This window comes from Natator depressus, chromosome 11 (assembly GCF_965152275.1).
Source record: "Natator depressus isolate rNatDep1 chromosome 11, rNatDep2.hap1, whole genome shotgun sequence".
NCBI lineage: Eukaryota > Metazoa > Chordata > Testudines > Cheloniidae > Natator > Natator depressus.
The window spans coordinates 31202334-31227707 of NC_134244.1; the positions used below are offsets into that span (position 1 = coordinate 31202334).

The 25374-nt window shown below is 40.7% G+C and overlaps 1 protein-coding gene across 4 annotated transcripts in view; it reads right to left on the bottom strand.

Annotated features, from left to right (window-relative positions):
• The window catches only part of ACVR1 (activin A receptor type 1), a 127171-nt gene that overhangs the window by 65573 nt on the left and 36224 nt on the right, over positions 1 to 25374 (bottom strand). For all 4 annotated transcript variants that reach the window (XM_074967373.1, XM_074967376.1, XM_074967375.1 and 1 more), the window contains exon 2: positions 4879 to 4949. In XM_074967373.1, the coding sequence (XP_074823474.1) occupies positions 4879 to 4949 (71 nt within the window). The remainder of the gene's footprint in view (positions 1 to 4878; positions 4950 to 25374) is intronic.

The following is a 25374-nucleotide window of genomic DNA, read 5'->3' on the forward strand; positions in this document are numbered from 1 at the left end:
AACATGCTTAACAGCACAAATGTTTTAAAATAAAATAAATTAATATATAGAGGTGAAAAATAACAGACTCAACCCTAATGTCCCTCTGCAAATTTGTGCACACAGTCAATCCCTTACCTCTCTCTAAAAGTGCAAAGTTTCAGAAAGTTCAATGAATAGAAGATTGTTGGGGGAGGAATAGATCTGACAAGGAGAAGAAGTCTGGAGATAAATGTGAGAAGGGAGGGACAGGCAATAGAAACAAAAGTGAAACTGTTTGAGCAGTATATTCCAGAAGTCTTGAGGTCTTTCTGAGAGTAGCCTTCATTGATTTGAGATCTATCATACTATTCTCTCACTAGAAGGGAAAACCTATAATGGCAGCAGGCCATAAAAGAGAGACAATTTGGGAATATTTTAATGAAGTTCCTCTACCCGTGGGTAAGACAGGCATGCGTGCAAAATGCAAACAGTGCAACAAAGAAATGCAAGGCCTGGTTGCCTGAAGGAAACTACATCATGAGAAGTGTTCCTTCTTAGGAGGAAGCTGCGTTGAAGATGATGAAAGGAACATCTTCAGGTGATAAACTTTTTTATTTCATACTTCTTAAGGACTGCCTGTCTTCCTTCTGGACTATTCTTGAATTCTGATGTTTGAGCAAAAAGTATAGTTGTAACTCTATGGTACTATCATTTTAGATGCAGTTGTGATAAAAAACAAATAGCTGAAATAGGCAGATCTTCCTTGTACAATTTCATCTTTAAAGTAGTATAGAGTGCCAATGAATGCAATGAGTAATACTAAATGTGCAGTGTGGTGGTAATAATTAAATAACTGCATTGACTTATTTTGTTTAGGAGAATCCATCCTGAACATACAGGATTCTCAAAAAGAAAAGGAGTACTTGTGGCACCTTAGAGACTAACCAGTTTATTTGAGCATAAGCTTTTGTGAGCTACAGCTCACTTCATCGGATGCATTAGGATTCTGAAGACTATCCACCTTCAAGATCACCATCATTTTCTATAGTTTCAAAGTTATCTGCCAATGATAGTGTTTCAGTCACATCATGTATGTCACATAGCCACAGTATATCACCTGTAGCAAAAAGAGAAAAAAAAAAAAAAACAACACACACACACACACACACACACTCCCTCCCTCCATCATCCAGAAACAATCATAGATAAGTTTGTCATAAGAACCAGCAGATTACAAAAAGAAGTAATGGATGAAAAAACTTCCCAGTTTGTTTATGCAACAAACTCTCCTTTCCGTATGATTGAGAACTCACAGTTCATTAACATGGGTCAGTCATTAAGACCAGGTGGGATACAGTCCACCCAACAGAGCAGATGTCGCAAGCAAATTGCTGGATAAAGTGTATGAAAGAGTAATGGAACTGTGTGCAAAAGGTTTAGAGGGTAAAATTGTTAACCTGAGTCTTGATAGGTTGAGCAATGTCCAAATGATCCTATTGTATGTGCTTATGTGATAACAGAAGAAGGGAATGTCTTTCTTACAGAAACAATTGATACATCAGGAAATGCGCACACAGCAGAATACTTAAAAGTAGCAGTAGTAAAAGCTGTAACAAACTGTGGAAAAAAATTCAAATGTCTAGTACGTAGCTTGGTCACAGAAATGCTGGAAATGTAACCAAGATGAGAAGAAATTATTTAGAAGAAAGTGGAGTCCCCCAACCTAATAACATACGGTTGCAGTGCTCATTTGATACACCTCCTAGCCAAAGACTTCAGTGTTCCAGAAATAAAGGCTTATCTTGTTGAAATTGCAAAATACTTCCGTAGCAACCACTTTGCAGCAGCTGCTCTGAAAAAAAGCGGGAGGAACAAAGCTAACTCGCCCACAAGACCTGCGATGGAACTCAGGAGTGGACTGTTTTGAGCACTGTATCAAGAACTGGCCTAATCTGATGACAGTTTGTGAACAAAATTGTGAAAAAAAAAATAGATGGCACTGTCACAGCCAAAGTTCTCAACATCGGGCTTAAGAGAAATGTTGAACACACGCTGAGTACCCTGAAGCCTATTTCTGTAGCCTTGAACAAAATGCAGGGAAATAGCTGTTTTATTGCTGACGCTGTTGAAATTTGGAAAGAACTGAGTGAGATCTTAAAAAGAGAAATATGCAATGACAGAGTTAAATTACAAGCATTAAAAAAAAAAACAAATGGGACAAGCACTACCTCACAGCTCAATACTTGGTATCAGGGTCAAACTTAACTGCTGAAGAAGAGGAGTTGGCTAGGACATGGACATCCAGCAATCAACCCTCCATAATGCCAGCTATAATAAACTTCAGAACTAAGGGTGAACCGTTCAAGAAATATATGTTTGCTGATGATATTTTAAAGAAAGTCACACCAGCGAACTGGTGGAAGTCAAGCACTTGGATTCAGAAACTGTTGAAGTGATAATCTCACTTTTAACAGCAGTAGCTTCTTCTGCCGGTGTAGGAAGAAAATATTCTTCCTTTGGACTAATTCATTCCAAATTGAGAAATCGTTTGGGACCTGAAAAGGCAAGAAAGCTTGTTTTTCTTTTCCAGATTATGAACAGGAAAATGAAGGTGAGGATGACTGAGTTAGCTGCAGAAGCCAATATTTTAAGTTTCTCATGTTGACCTGGCTGACACTGTCGATTTAATTAAAAAAAAAAAAATCATTTAACTATTGTAGTTAAAAAATTTTTTTTTAAAAACTTGAATGTTTAACTAAATTCAAAAATTCATAGGCTTGTTTTGTTAAAATATGTTTGCTGTTGAAGAAAAAAAATCCAGAATACGTAACATTGTTGTTTTAGTTAAATAAAACAATTTAAACGTCTGTCTGGTGATGTTGTTCTCTTAAGACAGCATGGCAAGAAAATCCTCCAAATATTAATGATTAACCTGTTGAATTAGAGATATTTATGAAGACATTGGAGGTGAACTATCTGCTTCAATTACTTTTGGTAAATGCAATAACCAAACAATCATTTTCTGATATAACTGTAAAACTAATCTGAAAAGTTTTCAAAATAAATCACTTTAAAAAGATATAGTGTGAACCTTCTAAAAATGAAAACTTACGCATCTGTCTCTGAGTTGTGAAGAATATGTATTAAAAGTTATAACAACCAACAAGAATGCACTTTTTGTAGAAATCCATGATTAAATCAAGTCTTCCTGACTAGTGATTTAAATCAAATCCGCCCTGGCTTGAACTCAACAACAGGGGTTGGACCATTCCCTGTTCATTCCCTCTGATGCATCTGGCATTGGCCACTGCTGGAAGACAGGATATGGGCTAGATCAGGGTGGGCAAACTTTTTGGCCCTAGAGCCACATCGGGTACAGAAATTGTACGGAGGACCAGGTAGGGAAGGCTGTGGGAGGCTATGCCTTCACAAACAGTGAGGCGTGGCCTGGCCCCCGCCCCCATCCAGCCCCCCATAACCTCCACCCCACCCGAAGTGTTCAGAAACAAAGTGGTTAATTCTCATGAGAACACTGAATCCCTGGCCGCTGCAAGATCAGATATCTATATGAGCATACAGATACAAACCAAGCTGCATCATGGGTTCCACTAAGCTTTCTTGTTGAACATCCTTCCATATTTGTTTACATCAGAACTTAAGAAAAAAAGCAAGACCACTTTTACTATTAGTTTAAGTCAGGAAAAAAATAAAGCAGTATATCATCCCAGCAGTCATCCAGTATACAGAGAACAAAAATCAGCCATGGGAGGTGGGGAAGAGAAAGGGTGGTGGGAAGAAGAAAAATGCAGGACTAATTTTCTGCACATGCTACACCACCTGTAATTCCACTACAAGAGAGACAGAGAGTTACTAGACACACTCTTTTTGAAAATTTATGGGACAAGTTTACCTCAACATTTCAGTTGAACACAAAACAAAGTGGCTTGCATGTGTAAATGCTCAATTTACATAGGGTGATGAACAATCAGGATATACAATCTTCCCCAGAAGCCAGCTATGCCTCTCACACCATGCATGTGGTCACATGACACTTAGGATCAGCACAGCAGCAATTTCCAGAAAAAAGGGAGAGCCCCATTACGGATTTAACTCTTCCCTTGCAGAACACTTCATTATACTTTTGTTGAAGTGACACCATCAAGACATTTTAGGCTTGAAATGTAGATTTTTATTAGAAAGGGAGAGAGAGTTATGTTAAAACTACAAACTACTTGTATTATTGATAGGCTTAGAGTTTACAGCCACTTACCCACTTTTTTCCCCTCTCCTCTTTGCTTTGGATTGGACACTACATTCACCTTGCCCTGCATTATTTACACAAAACCCACCCCTACCTGTCAGTAGGGTGTGCAGAGAAAGTTACGGATAGAGATTCTCAGATGTTTTTAGGTTTCCAAAATAAAAATCTTTTTTAATTAAAAAAAGAGAAGAGTGAAGTACGTACATCTCCAGGTGCACTGTTCTAAATTACTTTGGACAACAACTGGTACAGTTAAAACTGAAGAATTTGCACACTATTAGTGGGTCAAGACATTAGTAATCAAACACACACACAGGAGCAAGAGTGCTTGACTCAGGTAAGAGGGAGAAGAGCAGCATTTGTCCAGAGGTTAACAGACCTTCATCTGAACTACTGAGGCTTTTCCACCCTCATTTGAGTGAGCACCGTGCACCTCCAGCAGAGAAGACCTCACACATCTCCTTATCTATGAATGCCCAACTGAAATATTAAGCAAACATCACTCCCAAGAAGAATTTGTCAACTGTCAATGTATAGGGTTAGAACACTGCACTAGAGTAGACTAGGACCAGATTCAAAGTTAAAGCTGTATTTGAGTCTGGTTCTTCAGGAGTTAACAGCTGCTGCACTAACCCACTGTAATTCACATTACTTACCTTCCAGACTGGGTGATGGAAAAGCCAGTAGCAGCAGAGAAAGAATCATAACTCCATCTATCATTGTAGATCTGCAGAAAGAGCAAAAGGGAAAATAAGTGTACTTTAACAGTTAAGCAGTTGGGTTTTCCTCTAGGAGACTTTAAAAATAAAAAAAAAAAAAAAACTACACAACTCAAATCAACAAAAGCCCAGTTTGTAAACTTATAAAATTGGTCAATGTACACAACTCAGCCAGCAAGTCTGGGTTGGTTGTTTGTGTTTTTTTTTTTTTTTTTTTAAAAAAAACCAAAAACCACCACACACACACCCCACCCCTCTCACATACATACTTTCCTCCAAATTCCACAGCAATTCTTACATGAGGAGGGAGAAGGGGATTCACAGAATTAGCATTTCGTATTGTACTGCAGGTACAACAACTACTCAAGGACCAGGCTACTGGGTATAAAGCCTGTTCCAATACTGTTTTAGCTAAGCAGATTCATACTCTTGAAAGCAAATCTTGTCTGGCACACACTTGAATTTCTGGGCTTTCAAACCAAACAAGAAAGATTTAAAAGGAAAAAAAGTTACTGTGAACTTAATACACACTACAAATCTTTTTAAGTGGAAGAGGTGTCAGAAGAAGGGCACTGCCTGCCAATGCAGACATAGAACACTGGTGGACAAATTCCACTATATTAGATTTTCTTTAAAACGGAGAAAGTTGCTAGAAGGGAAGAGGGCACTCCATAGTTGAGCGACTATTCTTAGTAATTAAATTTCCAGTTGTATTCTGCATTGTTTGTGAAAGGTTCCATTCCAGTGACCCCAACACTATTCCTCTGCTACTAAACATTAAAACAATTGCATCTAGTGAGAGAACTAAGGGATATTTCCAGCATGTGCATAGTTTCTAGATACAAGTGAATTCATTAGATTGCCTGTATTTCATTAGTTTTTCCACACAAATTGGTGGTTTCCCTCCTCACACACATGAAAATAAGATCAGACTGTCACTGCAAAGAAATATATTAACAGGTTTCTGAGAAAACCACCTATTCCATAGCAATCACTTGTGTTTTCCATCAAAATGGTCTCCTTTCTTTCCAATGCTAAATCTCTGGCATTAACAAACTTCATACACTTCTAATAAAAAATGGAGGCAATAGCTTGTTTAAAGACAAGTTATTCTCTTTAAGGGAGAGAATGATTAGGACTATCCTAATAGAGGAGTGTTATAGTCCCTATTCAGTTTCTTGGAAATGGTTTTTGTTTGAGTGGATCAAATTTGGAAGACTCAGTACCTTCACTTCTCTCTCATGAAAAACGTGCCTTTTTTAAGCCAGGCTGCTAGTGACTTAATGCAGAAATAAAAGTAGGGTATGGTACAAGGAAGCTTTACCTGGCAGAAAGCTGACTCAGAAGACAGCCAACCAATCTTAAAAATTTCAGCCTTCTGAAATAGCTGGAAGGGACTTTTGACATAAAAAAGTTTGTGCAGATTGATGGATGTGACTAGAATACTTTTCCCCTACCATTCCATCACTGGGTCTCATTTGAACTGACGTCTTAAGCAAGTCTTCTCTTGATGACCACACCCAGATAAATTTCTGCATGCCTGGACAAAGGTGGTACAGTACACATGCCTCTTTCAGGAGACCAAAGGTTCAAATGCACAGACAGAAAAAAATTGATTCTAGTGATGCTGCTATCCCACATGGAGTTGGTTAAGCCAGAAACCCTGGAGGCTACTATTAGTATAGGGTTGGGAGTTACCCTATATCTGAAGGGCGTGAACTCTCAAATTCACACTCAGCCTCCGTTAGAAGTTGGGACATGCACAGACCCACATCCCGAAAAGGCTGTCAGACAGTCATGGGAACAGAGGAAGAGAGTAAAGCAAACAAACACTGAAGGAGAAAGTTAAATGGGAGATCATCAACAAAATGAGGAAAAAGGGAACATTCTTGAGGAAAGAGTGGGTTAAGACATTAGAAATAAGAACATGAAAGGCATTTTGCAGACCAACAAAAGAGATACTGAAGAAACATAAGATACAAAAAGAAAAAGGGACAATTGGAAGAGAGCAAGTTATTTTATCCCCCCCTCATGCACCCCTTCAAAACACGCACTTAATAGTTGGGCAGTTTCTTGAAAAACTGAAGAGAAACCCAACTTTTCCCCTGTTTGTTCCTCTCTTTGGTAAGAGTTGGCCTGGATGATGTTAAGAACTTAGTGGTACATCAATATTGGTCCACATTCACTGTTTATGCTTCAGTAGTGTTTAGCTGCAAACAGAGGGACAATAAATGTTCAGGAAACATAAATGACAGTTTCTTCCCTAATGGTGAATGGATCCGGTTTGAAAAATTCATCTGATCAGTTTTTCATCCCCAGGCCATCATGCTGTTTAGAGAGTCATTTTCAGATGAGCCCAAAAAAAGGAGGCCAGAAGAACCAGCTGATCTCATAAGTAATATAACAACTTTCAACTATGTACCTAAAAGCACTTCAAAAAAGGAGGTAAGTATCAATCTTGCCATTTTACACATGGAAACAAACACTGAGAAGCGAAGTGACTTGCTCAAGTTCACCCAGTAGGCCAGTGTCAGAGCCAGGAACAGAACCCAGGTCACCATCCACTATGTCTCACTGCTTTCCAATTAAACGAAATAAAATTTAAAAAATAAAAGCTTGCTGACTGACCAACATTCAGAGATCTGTTTGAGGACATCTATTTATACAAACCTCTTTGGACGCGCTTATTTAAAAATGGGCATTTTGTATTATAAATCTGAACAAAAAGGTCAGTCACACAGCATTCTAATCTGCATTTTATAATGTAGTTATCTCATGGGGAAAGCAGACACCAAGAACCTTAGGTTCTGCTTCTTTGCAACAATTCCCATGGCATTCCTTCTCCTGAAAGCCTCAAAGCATATTTTGCCTATATGCCCTGTGAAGTGCTGTGTACACTTATAGCATTCTAAAAAAACCTGTGTATATCTGACAATTAAATTCTATGCCTAGTGCAGACTAGGTGCAGCCCTTGAGCTTCTGACAAATTACTACTGTGGCCCTCAGTGCTTCACAACTGAGTTACTCCACAACAACTGGATTTCCTACTATGATCATAAGGCAGAGGGCAGAGAGCTCGAGCGTGAGCCTCAGCCCTTAATGCAACTCTAATTTTCCTTTGAAAGATGGAGAGAGAGAGAGAAAGAACCCATCAACACGGCTATCAAAAAAAAAAAATCATCAAAAGCCTTGGCAAAAAAAGTTTGTTCTCTATAAAGATTTGTCTTTTCTCCAGTAAGAACAAAAAACAAATTCCAAATAATAAAATTAGACTCCAGTAAGCAAGAGAACCAGAGATCTGTTCTTGCACTGTATGTGGTTATCCGGCTCCAGCCAACATACTGTGTTTATATAGTTGAAAGCCTGCCAAAAACTTTGGAAGAGATGTCAAGATCCCTTGCTGGTTGCCATTTTGCTCAGAGAATGAAGTATCTGCTGTTAGCCTGTTAATTCAGCTAGTTAAAAATAAACTTAGAAAGAAACTCATTTATAAATCTGCTCCACAATCAGATGCCAATGATCAAAACAATGAGGGAGGTTCCACAGATTACCTCTTACCTCAACAGAAACGTATCCATCAAAAACAGACCGTGATTAGGATATAACTGGTTATAAAAGAAAGACAACCCTCTGCGTTTTGGTATATGGCTGAGCAATCTTCTGATGTGTAGGCTGGAAAAGCAGGGAGTAAGGCAGAGGGGGAAAGAAGTGGCAGCAGTCCAAGATGTGTAGCCTCAGAGCAGCTCAGTGCTGTTTTCCGTTCAAATGATTTGTCATTTGAGACTTATCCTCCGATAAGCACCTCAGCCACACAATCCCATCTCCAGCTAGCTGACTGACTTCTCAGCTTTGATTTTCCAGTGACATCCTGGCCACTCGAAGTTTTAGATTAAACATTTCCTGCTGCAGAGATAAACCTGACAAAGGAACTACTGTTCCTGCGTCAGAAAGTGTAGAGAACTGAAGGAAGACAGCCCTGACTGCTCACCTGCAGGAATCAGACATAGTTGTGGTTTTTGGTTTTTTTTTTTTAAATGCAGTTACGACCAATAAACTGCACCTTTTATCAACAAACATCAAAGCTGACTCCCACTGCTCCAACAGGATTACATGTAAACCAGTGCTCTATTGTCTCGGTATTTGCTAGGTGATCAACCTACCACAAACCCAAGCAAACAAACCAATTCCAGCACGTCTGAGTTATGGTCACTGAAAATGCTTACCATATTCTACCTAATATATGCTCTCTTTTTCTGAAGAGGATGACACACTGCACTAAGTAAACACAAATTTCCAAGCCCATGTTTTTTCCATAATCTATTGGATTTTTGTCAAATAGATTGGATATGAACCCATTCAGTAATAAGTCACCAGGACCAGACAATGTTCACTCAAGAGTTCTGAAAGAAAATCAAATATGAAATTTCAGAACATGGGTACGTAGCCTATATCTTAAATTGGCCTCTGTACCAGATGATTGGAGGATGGTCAATGAAACACTGATTTTTAGAAAAGGCTCTAGAGGGGATTCTGGCAATTACAGGCCAGTAAGCCTAACTTCAGTACCAGGCAAATTGGTTGAAGCTATAGTAAAGAACAAAATGATCAGACACAGATAAATATGACCTATTGTGGAAGAGTCAACAGGACTTTTACAAAGGGAAAGCATGCCTCACCAATCTATTAGAATTCTTCGAAAAAGTCAAGCATATGGAGAACGGTGATCGAGTCCAATACAGTGTGCTTGGTCTTTCAGAAAGCCTTTGACAAGCTCCCTCATCAAAGGCTCTTAAGCAAACTAAACAATCATGGGTAACGTTAAGATTGTGTCAGTTATTTTTAGTAAAAGTCACAGACAGGTTGCAGGCAAACAAAAATGCATGGAAGCCCGTGACCTGTCTGTGACTTTTATTAAAAATAAGCAGAGGGGAGGGCTGAAGTGGGGGGGAGGAATGACAGTTGGAGCCCCACAGTGGGGGAGACTGACAAGCTGGGGGGCGGAGGGGGCAAAATCCTGCACACGGCCCTGGTTGCAGCAGGGTTGGAGGTGCCGCACATGACTAAATTGTATCCTTAAATCATGGGATTAGAAGGAAGGTCCCCTCATGGATCAGTAGCTGGTTAAAAAAAAGATAGGAAATAAAGGGCAGGAATAAATGGCCAGTTTTCACAATGGAGAGAGGTGAATAGTAGGATCCCGCAAGGATCAGTAGTAGTCCAATATATTCATCAATGATCGGGGGGGGGGGGGGGGGGGGCGATGAACAATGAGTAAGGCTGCGAGTCTGTCACTTTTGCAGCGACTGGTGCCAGAAGCAGCAGTTTGGGTGTGTGGCAGGGGGCTCAGGGCTAGGGGCAGGAGGTTGGGGAGTGGGGGGGGGGCCATTTACCAGTGGGCTCCCCAGCTCCCACTGGCATGGCCCCCCCTGCAGTTCATAGGTGGCAAAGGGGGGTCTCTACGCCACATGCTGCCCACCCCCGCAGCTCCCATTGGCTGCGGTTCCCAGCCAATGGGAGCCACAGCAGCCAGCGCTTGTGGCAGGAGCAGCACAGCGCCTGCCCTGGCCTCTGCCACTGAGAAGCTACACGGATGTGGAGCTGGGAGGAAACCCCTGCCAGCCCTGCCAACCTCCCCCCCCCGGCAGCACCAGTGTGGGTCCCGGGCCACATCCCCCAACACCCACAGTGCCTCCGGAACCGATCACTTGTGGGCCCTCTCCACCTAAGTTTTAGTCCGGGTGGGTATTTTTAGTAAAAGTCATGGACAGGCCACGGGCCCGTGAATTTCTGTTTACGGCCTGTGACCTGTCCATGACTTTTACTAAAAATACCCGTGACTAAAACGTAGCCTTAACAATGAGGTGGTAAAATTTGCAGAGGATACAATTACTCAAGATAGTTAAGTCCAAAGCTGACTGTGAAGACCTCACTAAACTGGGTCACTGGGAAACAGAAGAGATTAAATTCAATGCTGATAAATGCAAAGTAACACACACTGGAAAACATAATCCCAACTTTACATGCAAAAAGATGGGGATCGAAATTATCTATTAGCTCTCAGGAAAGATCTTGGAGTCATCGTAGATAGTTCTCTTAAAACCATCTGCTTACTGTGCAGTGGGAGTCAAAAAAAAGCAAACATTAGGAACAATTAGAAAAGGGATACATAAGACGACAGTAAATATCATAATCCATGGGATGCCCACAAGTTGAATACTGTGTACCGCTCTGGTTGCCTCATCTTAAAAAAAGATATTAGAATTGGAAAAGATGCCAAAAATGGCAACTAAAATAATAAGGGGTAGAACTTCTCCCATGTGAGGAGAGATTACAAAGGCTGGGGCTATACAGCTTCGAAAATAAATGATTAAAGGGGGATACGACAGAGGTCTATAAAATCATGAATGGTATCAAGGAAGTGAATCAGGAAGTGTTATTTACCCCGTCACATAACACAAGAACTAGAGGATACCCAAAGAAATTAACAGGCATCAAATTTAAAACAAACATAAGGAAGTACTTCTTCACAAAACCCACAGCAAACCTGTAGAACTCACTGCCAGAGCACATTGTGAACGCCAAAAGTAACCCCCCCCCCCAAAAAAAAGAAAAATTACATAAATTCATGGAGGTTAGGTTCACCAATGGCTATTAGTGAAGATGAACAGGATGCAACCCCATGTTCCTGGTGTCCCTAAACCTTTGACTGCCAGAGGCTGGATCTGGATAAGAGATAGATCACTCAAAATTGCCCTGTTCTGTTCATTCTCTCTGTAGCATCTGAACTGTCAGAGACTGGATATGGAGCTAGATAGACACGTGGTTTGACCCACTATGGCCATTCTTATGGTGTTTTAAAAAACCCACCACCACCACAACCCACATAACTAGAACTCTTTGGACATAGTGAAAACTATGTCTTGTATATTTTGTGGGGTTTTTTTTGGTGGTGGTGGTTTTTTTTTGTTTTTTTTTTTTTAAACAATGACTAACAAATATTCTAAAACAAGCACCACAATACTCAGGTATAAATCACAGAAGATTGCAATAGTACAATGAAATCCTTGTAGTGAAACTGATAATGCTAATTAAGACTTACATAGTGCTTTATTATAACTTCAAAGTGCTATATAAACATGGGGCACATTCCTAAAGTTATACTGTGAGAAGGTCAAATGGGAATGTTCTTGCCTACATAAACACCCAAGATTATTAAAACTTCACATTTTAAATCTGATATGCTTTTCATCATTTAATGCTTTTTGTTCGGGGGAGGGAGGTGGTTCCTTCTCTCTCAGCTTCAGGTAATGAAGGCACTTATCTTACACAGTGCCAGAAGTGTACTAGATACTTTAGAAGCTGCACAGGAGAACAAGATCCCATCTGTAAAAGGTTACCATACAAGCCCCAAATCTGAACCATGAACCCTTCTATCCATGGATTCAATCATACTGAAGTTAATGGAACTCTGCCAAAAATGCAAAGGCCCACAACTGTAGAATTATTTTGCAGGACAGGAGATGGGATGTAACAAAAAGTGGCCCACATCTTGTTAGTTCACACATTTTGGTTTGAATATTTGTGTGGGACAGTGGGGGAGTAATCTTGTTTGTAAACAATTGGTTTGAGAGGATGTCTGGAGTTTCTAAGCCTCATGGTGAAGTCCTTCCTTTTAAAGCACGCAAGGACAGTGGAGAGGCTTGGTAGACAGGTTTCTAATCAATTTCACTTTCAGGCTGTTCTTCATTAACACAATACTTCAAAGTTTTAGTTGCCAACACAGCACAGTAATGTTTGTTTTTAAAACCTGTTTAGAATTAAAAATAAATAAGAACAAGTTCCATTAATATCAGGTTTTTAAAAACAAAATGCATGTCAAACCTACATTTGGAGACACCCAGTGAAATTTTGCCCATTTAATTAGTGATTTGTATTAAAGGATCATTCTTGTATTGAATTTGGGGTCAAATTCCATTTTTGTTGAAGTTTCAGGAAGAGAAAGGTTTACTTTTGTAAAATGCAAAGGAAAGTGTTTGGATGTAAAACATTCCTTTGGAAGGCTGACAATTCAGATGTAAAGCATTGCACTATAAGCATGTAGGACTATGTATTGTCTACATGAGACACAAACTAAAGAGAAACAAAAATAAAACCAACTAGCAAAGTCTTTCATTGCCAAGGGAAAAAACAAAAAGCAAACCAAGAGAGTCTGTGAAAGATGGATTAAAAATAAAAGTAAATAAATAAAATAATAAATAATATTAAAATAAAATAAAATAAATAAAAATAGCAACACTGGTACACATGTGGCATATCATACACCTGTGTTTGCTGGGGTTTCACATTAATTTTTGACAGAGACTTTGGTGTGAAGCTAACAACGCATCAAGCTTTATTTCCAATTCCATACCCAGACACGTATTCCCCCTCCCCAACTTTCTTTTAATGAATCTGGGTACTGCCATTCAACGGGCATTTCCTGTACTAAGAACTACTACAGCTACTATCACCACTAGAGGGTAGTAAAAACACACAGTGGGTTACAGTGTTACTTCTGGAAATACACATCCAAGTCAAGTACAAAGAAGCAGATTGTTCATGAACAAACTAAATTTAAAGCTGCTATGGGCCATTGGGAAAGTTAAATACAAACAGAGGATTTTTTTTTAAAAAAAAGTCAAACTTACAAATTCAAATATTTACTAAAATTGCAAACTTTATGCATATTAAAAAGCTAACTAGGATCCCAAGACAGTATGTGAGAGTCTCATTGCAAAAAGGAACTCAAATTCCAGACCAGTGGCTTAACAGAAAGTAAGCTTTTAGTTCTAAACTGGGGACAGAGAACAGATTCAGAAAGAGCAAGTGTACAGCAAGTTCAGAAAATTAAGACTGGTGTTCATAAAGCACTGTAAAAGGGGTAGCATTCTGAACCATCTAAATGCCTGGGTACTAATCCAATACGGCAAACAGATTTTAGGATTCTCATATTTTCACTGCACGAAAGTATACATATCCATTATCCTATTCTTTGTAGGAAACTCCACTGATCTACTCTCAATATATCACTTTATGGCCTGACTACGCAGGCAAAAATAGGACCCAGAATTCCTCAGTCCTGCAGCTCCACTGGTGATTACAATCAGGAAGCTGTAAAGAGAGAACCAGGTATTCTTAAAATCTAAGGTGGGATTGACAGCAACACAACTTCCTGGAAGTAGTGTGTTGCACTGTTTCTGTAACTGGGCCATGAACATCACTTACACACATTCTGAACCCCCACGGAATGGTCCAAATGAAAGCAAGGCAGGTCCAATTAATGAAGAAATTAGAAACTATGTTTCAATCTTAATATGGCACAGACATGAACACACCCCATTAAACAAGTTCAAAGCATTCTGAAGAGATCAGGAGCACAGAGATTCTGAAATACTGACAGCGCTGGTAGCAGCTGACAAAGACCCCAAGGGCTGCACATATTTTGCATGTACCTAAGATTTTTTTTTTTTTAAGAGAGAGTATTGATTTGTAATTCTACCTTCCATGATAGCTGCACATCAGCTGAGCTCATCAGCAATTAAAACCTGTATTTACATAAGCTTTGTCCTCACCCTGCCCTTATAGGGGAATAATTACAGATGGGTTTCGAGGATCATGTGACCTTACACACATATTCCCCCAAACAATACACAAAACCAAGGCCTTCAAAGGGCTTGTCTAGGCTACACTTGAAAGGCTACAGCTGAGCTGCTATAGTGCCTCTCTGAGTGCAGATACTACCTACATGGAGGGAAGGGGTTCTCCCATCAGCGTAGGCGATTCACCTCCCCAAGCAGAGGCAGTGTCTTCCATTTCTCTAGTGCCGTCTACACTGGCAGTTAGGTTGGCTGAACTACATGACTCAGGGTGTGGATTTTTCACACCCCCTGAGCAACATAGCTGGCTCGACCTAACTTTTTAGCATAGGCCAGGCCAGAGTCAGAAGAATTGCACTTGTGGGTTCTCTGACCTGGGGGAAAATACCCATCCTCTTACCTACATCACTAAGATAGGACATGAAAGTCAGTCACACTCGCACTGCATTTGACACATGCATGTGTATGTGTATAAGCACCCATCAGCAGAGTACCAACATCTCAGCCCAGCAGAAACAGTCTGAAAGACAGGAAGCCTCAGTCTGAGATGCACCAAGAATGTAGGCATTGCTTAGTTTTGATGTGTTGGGTTCCCGTCCGGCCTGTCAATAGCAGAGACACCAAAGAGAAGAGCACTAACTCCTGGACCAAGGTGTCATCCCCTAAACAAATCCAACAAGTTTAATAAAAGTTAGTCTGACTTATGAAAAACTTTGATTTCCATAGCTGTTCTAGCTTTTAAAAAAAAAAAAAAAAAAAAGAAGAAGAAGAAGAAGAAGAAAACAAAAACTCACTCACCCACCCAGAGTAGAATAGTCAATTACAGGAATAAAATCTCATTTGGTCTCCCTGTTGGCATCAAGCTAGCATTCATTTATTGTCTATGCCGTCACCCACAGCTCACATACTGATTAGAGAAATTATAGTGTGAGGGAACAAGTAAGTATCAAATACAGGGCTTGGAACAACCTACTCACACAGGAGAAATTCTGCCCGGGTAAGTGGATTGAATGGAGGCAGAGAACCCCTGGCTCTTTCCTCTCCCGCCCCTCCTTTTTTTGAGGTGAGGGGGGCTCCAAAGGAACAAAGCTGAACAAGCAGCACTAATTGCTTTCCATATGAAGGGGGAAGAGGTGGGCAGGGAATAATGTCAGTGAAGCTTCTTTAAGAGGAGTCTCAAGTGTGTCCAGGAGAAAAGCAGACCCAGGAGGAGTCTTGTAAGAGGCTAGGGCCCAATTCCCACCTCTCCCCCCAAAGGGGAAAGCCCAAAAACTCATTTATTCAGGGAGCCTACTATTCATTAACTGGTATGTGCGGCTTCAGGATTTTATATTGGGTGTGGGGTGAGTTACACAGTTTATAGAAAAGTGAAGATGTGGCAATTTAAGTTAAATAGGTACAGCCTGTGGAGAAAGGTTGGGGGGGGTGGGGGGTTGGCAGTGCAGGTACTTTTCACCCAGGATAGTAGGTGAGGAATTGTCAAAGAATTTTCTTCAAGCCCTTTCAAAGAGTCAAGACACATTACACTCTACTTGTGCCTTTTAAGCCTCTCTGTATGTTACTATATATGGTTTACTGCCTTTCACAGAAGCCAAAGCCATACTCCACCCAAACAGTAGCCAAGTTCACTGCATTTTTACTGACACCAAGGCCTAATCAGCCTCTTCCTCTTTCATCATAGTGCTGCTGTAAGAGCCTTCTTCCTTTCACACAAAATAATGTTTCTTAAAAATGCTCATTCAATAACTAAGGCTGTGTCTACACAGCCACTTTTAGCGCTAAAACATCGTTCAGTGGTGTGAAAACACTACCCCCCCCCCCGACAGAAGTTTTAGCGCTGAAAAGCGCCAGTACAGGGCTTGTCTACACTGGCAATTTACAGCGCTGCAACTTTCTCGCTCAGGGTGTGAAAAACCACCCCCTGAACGCAGCAAGTTTCAGCACTGTAAAGTGCCAGTGTAGACAATGCAACAGCGCTGGGAGCTATGCCTCTCATTGAGGTGGGTTTTAGAGCATATTAAAGTGCTTTAGCATTGCCAGTGTAGACTAGCTCATCGACAGCACTATCGCCAGGAGCGCTCGTTCGGGGTGGGCTTTTTTTTTAAATCGCTGGGAGAGCTCTCTGATAAACCACTGTAACATGGGCAGCAAAGACATACCTTAGTGGCTCTGGTTCACTGGTGACATCACCCCTGAACATTTAAAAACTGTGCACAATTCTATGTATGCAAAACAGCCACATAGATACTGATCTATCATTTGTATGATCTATTGCATGAGAAAGTTAGGCTCAACAACTTGAGTATGCACTGGCTTTGTGCATCTTATCAATTTACCCCAGGCACACAAACTAAACATCAATTAAGCAAGACATTTAACAATAAGTACACACGTTATTGCTGCTTCCCATATATTTCAGCAGCTCATTAATGTAAATATCCTTATTTAATATTCGAAATGTTACTGGGTTACACATTTTATGCTCCTAGGGAAGGGGAGGATTGCAGCCTGCTTGCTGAAGCCAACAGGCATGCTGGAGATATGCTGCTACTGCAAGACAGAGCTCCTTCTTGAATACTTTTCCCCTTTTTAAAAATAATCTCAACAGTATATTTTTAAACTGGTTTGGGTAATCCTGAATTCTGCTGCAGCCACGCCAAACCATTGCTCATATCAATACACTTGCATAATCAGAGGCATTTTAATTAACACCAGAAAACCAGTTTAGAATGAAGATTCTGTTATAGAAGAGGAAAACATAGGGCCCAAACCTGCAAATATGCCAGATATTGAATTCACCTACTATAATGCTTCTGATCCAATCACAAGTGTCTGCAGTATCCTGGCCGTGCTGCTGTGATCACAGCACAGAGCTTCAGGAAAAGGAAGGCTTACTTATTTTAAGAGAAAGCTTAGATTGACCATTGTTAGTGGCACAACTGTAAACAAAAGCCAGTCACAAGTCAGATTTTTATGACAACCAAGGAGTTGTGTGGAAAGACAGACAGACATTTTAAGAGGCAAATAGTACAGATTTTAACTTTGGGAAGTGACCTTGTGTGTCTAGCAAATACTTTTAATGAGGGTTATACTTGTGTACAAAAAGAAGGATTCTGGGTGGACTCCTCCTGAAGGTCGAAACAACAGACTGGACTTCTACATAGAGTGCTTTCAACGTGCATGGGTTGAAATTGTGGAAAAGCAGCATCACTTGCCCCATAACCTCAGCCGTGCAGAACACAATGCCATCCACAGCCTCAGAAACAACTCTGACATCATAATCAAAAAGGCTGACAAAGGAGGTGCTGTCGTCGTCATGAATAGGTCGGAATATGAACAAGAGGCTGCTAGGCAGCTCTCCAACACCACTTTCTACAAGCCATTACCCTCTGATCCCACTGAGGGTTACCAAAAGAAACTACAGCATTTGCTCAAGAAACTCCCTGAAAAAGCACAAGAACAAATCCGCACAGACACACCCCTGGAACCCTGATCTGGGGTATTCTATCTGCTACCCAATATCCATAAACCTGGAAATCCTGGACGCCCCATCATCTCAGGTATTGGCACCCTGACAGCAGGATTGTCTGGCTAGGTAGACTCTCTCCTCAGCTCCTACGCTACCAGCACTCCCAGCTATCTTCGAGACACCACTGACTTCCTGAGGAAACTACAATCCATCGGTGATCTTCCTGAAAACACCATCCTGGCCACTATGGATGTAGAAGCCCTCTACACCAACATTCCACACAAAGATGGACTACAAGCCGTCACGAACACTATCCCCGATCACGTCACGGCAAACCTGGTGGCTGAACTTTGTGACTTTGTCCTCACCCATAACTATTTCACATTTGGGGACAATGTATACCTTCAAATCAGCGGCACTGCTATGGGTACCCGCATGGCCCCACAGTATGCCAACATTTTTATGGCTGACTTAGAACAACGCTTCCTCAGCTCTCGTCCTCTAACGCCCCTACTCTGCTTGCGCTACATTGATGACATCATCATCTGGACCCATGGAAAAGAAGCCCTTGAGGAATTCCACCATGACTTCAACAATTTCCATCCCACCATCAACCTCAGCCTGGACCAGTCCACACAAGAGATCCACTTCCTGGACACTACAGCGCTAATAAGCGATGGTCACATAAACACCACCCTATACCGGAAACCTACTGACCGCTATACTTCCCTACATGCCTCCAGCTTTCATCCAGACCACACCACACGATCCATTGTCTACAGCCAAGCTCTACGATACAACCGCATTTGCTCCAACCCCTCAGACACAAGACAAACCCCAGCAAGATCTCTATCAAGCGTTCTTACAACTACAATACCCACCTGCTGAAGTGAACAAACAGACTGACAGAGCCAGAAGAGTACCCAGAAGTTACCTACTACAGGACAGGCTCAACAAAGAGAACAACAGAACACCACTCGCTGTCACCTTCAGCCCCCAACTAAAACCTCTCCAGCACATCAAAGATCTACAGCCTATCCTGAAAAATGATCCCTCACTCTCACAGATCTTGGGAGACAGACCAGTCCTCTCTTACAGACAGCACCCTAACCTAAAGCAAATGCTCACCGGCAGCCACACACCACACAACAAAAACACTAACCCAGGAACCTAGCCTTGCAACAAAGCCTGATGCCAACTTTGTAAACATATTTATTCAAGTGACACCATCATAGGACCTAATCACATTAGCCACGCCATCAGGGGCTCGTTCACCTGCACATCTACCAATGTGATATATGCCATCATGTGCCAGCAGTGCCCCTCTGCCATGTACATTGGCCAAACTGGACAGTCTCTACGTAAAAGACTAAATCGACACAAATCGGACGTCAAGAATTATAACATTCAAAAACCAGACGGAGAACACTTCAGTCTCTTTGGTCACTCGATTACAGACCTAAAAGTGGCAATTCTTCAACAAAAAAAAACTTCAAAAACAGACTCCCATGAGAGACTGCTGAATTAGAATTAATTTGCAAACTGGATACAATTAACTTAGGCTTGAATAGAGACTGGGAGTGGATGGGTCATTACACAAAGTAAAACTATTTCCCCATGTTTATTCCCCCCCTCCATCCCCTACTGTTCCTCAAAGGTTCTTGTCAACTGCTGGAAATGGTCCACCTTGATTATCACTACAAAAGGTCCCCCTCCCCCCGCTCTCCTGCTGGCAAGAGCTCACCTTTCCTGATCACTCTCCTTACAGGGTGTATGGTAACACCCATTGTTTCTTGTTCTCTATGTATATAAATCTCCCCACTGAATGCATTCGATGAAGTGAGCTGTAGCTCACGAGAGCTTATGCTCAAATAAATTTGTTCGTCTCTAACGTGCCACAAGTACTCCTTTTCTACTTGTGTAATATTAGCCTAAATACCTTTAGTATTTCTTCAATCAGATTCAGGGATAAACAAGTATCAGAGGGGTAGCCATGTTAGTCTGTATCCACAAAAACTAGGAGTCCGGTGGCACCTTGAAGACTAACAGATTTATTTAGACATAAGCTTTTGTGGGTAAAAAACCCCACTTCTTCGGATGCATGGAGCAACTTCATGCATCTGAAGAACTGGGGTTTTTTACCCACGAAAGCTTATGCCCAAATAAATCTGTTAGTCTGTAGGCTTTTCAAAATTAGTTATTAAAAAAGTGTTTAAGTCACATTAAAGGTGTGTGCTACAAAGTGACAGATGATGAAGAGGAAAGAGAAACTCTAACCTTAACTTGCTTCCCTACAGAAAAGAACACAGGGCTTGTCAGAATATCAAAGTGGAATATTTATTAGTCTTTACATGAAAATGTGTCTGTTTTGGTGACAGAACAACATTCTTTAGCTTGTAGAATTTTTTTTTTTTAAATTAAGCCTGCTAAGTACCATTAAGGATGAATATGCAGATGCTGATATTCTGACCACTAAACTACTTGAACACTTAAACTAGATCGTGTTTATACTTTGCAGCCATAAATAAAGACAGAAGAAGAAATTTTCTAGCTGATGAGGTACTTCTGCATTCCCCTCTCCAAGAAATTGTTAGCTGCCCTCCCTGAAATGGATTTGCTTCAGAAAAGACATTGCAAGAATTTTCCTGACAAACTAGTTCTTGTAACTTTACAAGACCATTAAAGATCAAACAGTATTTTGTTCTTGCAAATCAAAACATACCATTAAGAGTTCTGGGCTAGTTTTAGAGCAGTGGTTCTCAAACTTTTGTACTGGTGATCCCTTTCAAATAGCAAGCCTGAGTGCGACCCCCTACCCCCCCTTATAAATTAAAAACACATATTTAACACCATTATAAATGCAGGATGCAAAGTGGGGTTTGGGGTAGAGGCTGACATCTCATGACTCCCCATGTAATAACCTCATGACCCCCCTGAGGGGTCCCAACCCCCAGTTTGAGAACCCATTTTAGAGGATGTTTAGAATAATGGTTGCAAGCAAGTCTGACAAAGGTCCTGTCTCTGCACTGTAATTTCACCATACTGGGGGAACATAACACAGCACAGTACGGGCCCATGTTTTAAAAAGTGTACTTGTGTTGTGCTTCCAGCCCTACAAAACTTGAAGGCTGTATGATGATTTTTGTACACCATAAAAGCAGAGGATAGCCCCACCTATGCTGCATGATGGATCTGTATTTTAACCCATATTCTACCGCATTCAAGACCTGATTAGAAGTTATAATGTAGATAGAGGACCAATGTCAACATATGACAACATTAGGGAAAGATTTCAGAGTAGCAGCCATGTTAGTCTGTATCCGCAAAAAGAAAAGGTGGACTTGTGGCACCTTCGAGACTAACAAATTTATTTGAGCATAAGCTTTCGTGAGCTACAGCTCACTTCACCTGAATGCATCCAATGAAGTGAGCTGTAGCTCACAAAAGCTTATGCTCAAATTTGTTAGGTACCAAAGGTACTCGAAGGTACCACAAATCCTCCTTTTCTTTTTACTCGGCAAAGATGTATTTTTAAAACATTCGTTCAACATTTTAACTAAAACTTGAAAATTTTTGCATGGACAGGGAAAGTTGGATTTTAACATTGATTCACCACCTCTTCACAGAATCACCTTTTGAAATGTCAGGTTTCAGAGTTCAGAGTAACAGCCGTGTTAGTCTGTATTCGCAAAAAGAAAAGGAGTACTTGTGGCACCTTAGAGACTAACCAATTTATTTGAGCATAAGCTTTTGTGAGCTACAGCTCACTTCATCGGATGCATTACCAGCAGGAGAGTGGGGTGGGGGGAGAGAAAACCTTTTGTAGTGATAATCACCCATTTTTTCATGGTTTGTGTGTATAAAAACAAACATCTTCTGTATTTTCCACAGTATGCATCCGATGAAATGAGCTGTGGCTCACGAAAGCTTATGCTCAAATAAATTGGTTAGTCTCCAAGGTGCCACAAGTACTCCTTTTCTTTTGAAATGTGTTAGTTAAAAATGTCATGGCTAATACATTTTAAAGATACACCTTTTATCCTAGTCTAAGCAAAAGCAGGGGGGGGTTGCTCATCTATCAAAAGTGTAGGAGAGTAGTTCTATGCCCCCAATATCTGACTAATAATTAAAATACTATTTAGAGACCCATAATTCAAAATGAGCCTCTATCACCAAGTGGGGGAGGGGGCGGTGAGAGAAAGAAGAGCAAGCTAGTCTAGATTCTGCAGATTGCTAAATGTACTAATTAAATACTGTCTCACTACTGGTTAGTTCTGTGTTTTCACACATGCATGGAACTTAGAAGGTGCAAATGTTTCTTATTTTCAGCCTGTGATATTATCAGGTTGGAGCATTTCAAACTGAATACCTAGTAAATGAATTCATGGAATGCTATTGCAAGCACTGTCATTATAGACAGAACTTTTTCAGTGACCCCTTATCTATTTAAATGCTCTACCACAAGTAACTAACTTCATTTGCACATCAATAATCCCAGCACCATTTTACCTGCCAGGGTAAAGCTGAACCTCTGTAATTATTTTCCCAGGGTCTATAATGTTAACAGCAAATCACATTACCCACTAAATCAAGAAGTGGGGGAGGAAAGAGAACTATAATAAATACTTAATATACAAACACACTTTGCTTTGTTCCCCTCATCCCAAGCCTCCTAACTAGAATGCGATTAATGGAATTTTCCAGCAACTCAGATTGAAACATGTTTTTGCCCATCTCACTGCTATGGCAGAATCAGATAATTGCAATGTGACTCAACACATGCACAGCTGTTCATTAAAATATATTCACCAAACAAATATGAGCAGGGCAGGAGAGTAAGATGTCCAAAGGGACTCCACACAAGTTAGTTAGGATGAAAGCAGAAAAGGAAGATCACAGCTTAAAGTCATCAACAATATCCCTGGACAGTTGGCCCTCTACAAACGTGAGGGAACAAGCCACATATTTCTGTGTGTTTTTCAAGAAGGCAACTTGAAGGCAGTTTTTAAATTGGGCTGATCACCCTTCTTAGCTTCTTTATGATGGTTAAGGCTGGAAAGGCTGTGATTTTGCGGGGGGGGGGGGGGGGTTGCTCTGAGGTAGGAAGAGTTTGAAGGCCGGGGGGCGGGGACGGTCAACAGATTAAACTTTCCCCCTTTCCTCCAAAAGGGCAGCCAGTCATAGAAATTTAGTAGATGTTGGTTTAAAAGACTTTTTTTTTTTTAAACAATCTGATTAAAAATCCTCTCTCTCGCTCTCCTGCTGGTCTACACACAAACATTAGGATGCGTGTGTCATTTAAGGAGTTTTCATTAAATTCTTTCCTTAACTACCCTCTTGAAAGGCAAACAGCTGAATGCAATTAGTTATCCAGGCAAAGGAGAAGGATCCAGCTACACAAGCAAGTTTAGTTCTCAGAAGACTGTATTACAATACCACAGACAGAGCCTTGACTACATTTGGTTTTGCCTGTTTGGCCAGGAACAAACCATGTCACCAAACTTGTAGGATCTTAGGTACAGGCAAGGTCAAACTATGGTACAATAGGACTAGGGACCACCATCTTGTAACACAATAAACACCTTCGTAGATTTGCTGAACTACAGCATATCCAAGAATACTTCAAGGGAACTCGTCCCCCCACTCCGCCATGCCACATACTTCCTTCCCCCGATGAGATTTTGCAAAGTTTGCTTGGCCCTGGATGCAGCTACATAGCAAAGAAAAAGGAAAAACAAAAAACACTACACCACACACAGCTTAAATCGTATCTACTTTTATGTTTAGAAACAAAGACTACTTATCATTTCTAGAATATTTTAAGGTCACTCAGTTTTAAGATGACAAATAATTCATAGATTATGGATATTCTAAAGCAGTAGCTTAGCTATTGATCTTTATGGTAAGGTAAGACCCATAAACCCATCAGAATCTTCTTTAAATCCTGTAGGTAATTTGTTTCCAAAACAGCCTTAAAAGACTGACTGAAAACCATAAGATTCTATGGAAAAGTAAAGAAGTGGGTGAAGTGACCAAACAAACAAACACTATAATTTACAAGAGGGGATGCTTCCAAAACAGGAGAATACATCATTCCTCACCTGTGAAAATTGACTTTTCTAGAGAGGAGTCAAACACCAGGCTAACGTGATATATTTATAGGTTTCAGAGTAACAGCCGTGTTAGTCTGTATTCGCAAAAAGAAAAGGAGTACTTGTGGCACCTAAGAGACTAACCAATTTATTTGAGCATAAGCTTTTGTGAGCGACAGCTCACTTCATCGGATGCATCCGATGAAGTGAGCTGTCGCTCACGAAAGCTTATGCTCAAATAAATTGGTTAGTCTCTAAGGTGCCACAAGTACTCCTTTTCTTTTTGTGATATATTTATGTGACCCACCTTACCAGAATACACACTTTCACTTTAAATATTAAGTTTCTAGCAGTGACGGTTGTGAAGAAAGCCTTCCAAACCAGGTGTAAACCAATGCAATGTTTGTCTGTCTGCAGACTCAGGAAGACAGCAATAGTTTGAGGGGTTCTGAACTCATATCTCCTATCAAAACTCCCTCAGTAAAGTAACTAAAGCCTGATTATGCTTTCAGCATTAATTCATTCACTAAAATGATCAGCACAGAGATAAGGAATGGGGAGAAGCCTACAGTGATACAGAAAGGACAGAGAAAAGAAACAGATTGTGGAAGATAAGAGAAAAAAGGGAGAAAAAGCTGAAAGGTGAGTTTACTTTCCCAATGAGTGATACTGAATGCCACTATAAAGTACTAACAAATAAGACATAAAAAAAATTATAAATTACAGTATTACATAAAAGGCCATACTCTAGCAATGGTCTTTGTGCAAGTCTAACGAGATCAGAGGAAGTTTCAATAAGAATATGTATGTAGCCCTAAACGTACACTTCACCCCACTAAACTTAAAAGATTAATCCAGTACTCTGGCAGAATGAGTTTGACACTCCAGTTTCTTCTTGCACTTAGTGTGTGTGTTGGGGGACAGACGGACATGACCTAGATCTCTCAGTCATTGGCAAGACAGGTAACCCATCTCCACAAGAGCCCAAGTCTTATTCTGACTCAGTAGCACACAAGAAGCTACATTGGTCTATGGAGGTGCAAGCTAGGCAGGAAAAACCTCAGCTGGAGGAGAGCTGAGTAGCGTAGAGGTCCAGGAAGCTGCAATGTAGAAAATGAACTGAGACACCTAAGATAATTCTCAGAGAGGAACTGCAGCTAAACAGGCTGGAAGGGGCAAAAAATACCTGGGGGGGAATTGAAACCATCAGCAACAGGGGCATCGTGGTCCCACTGCC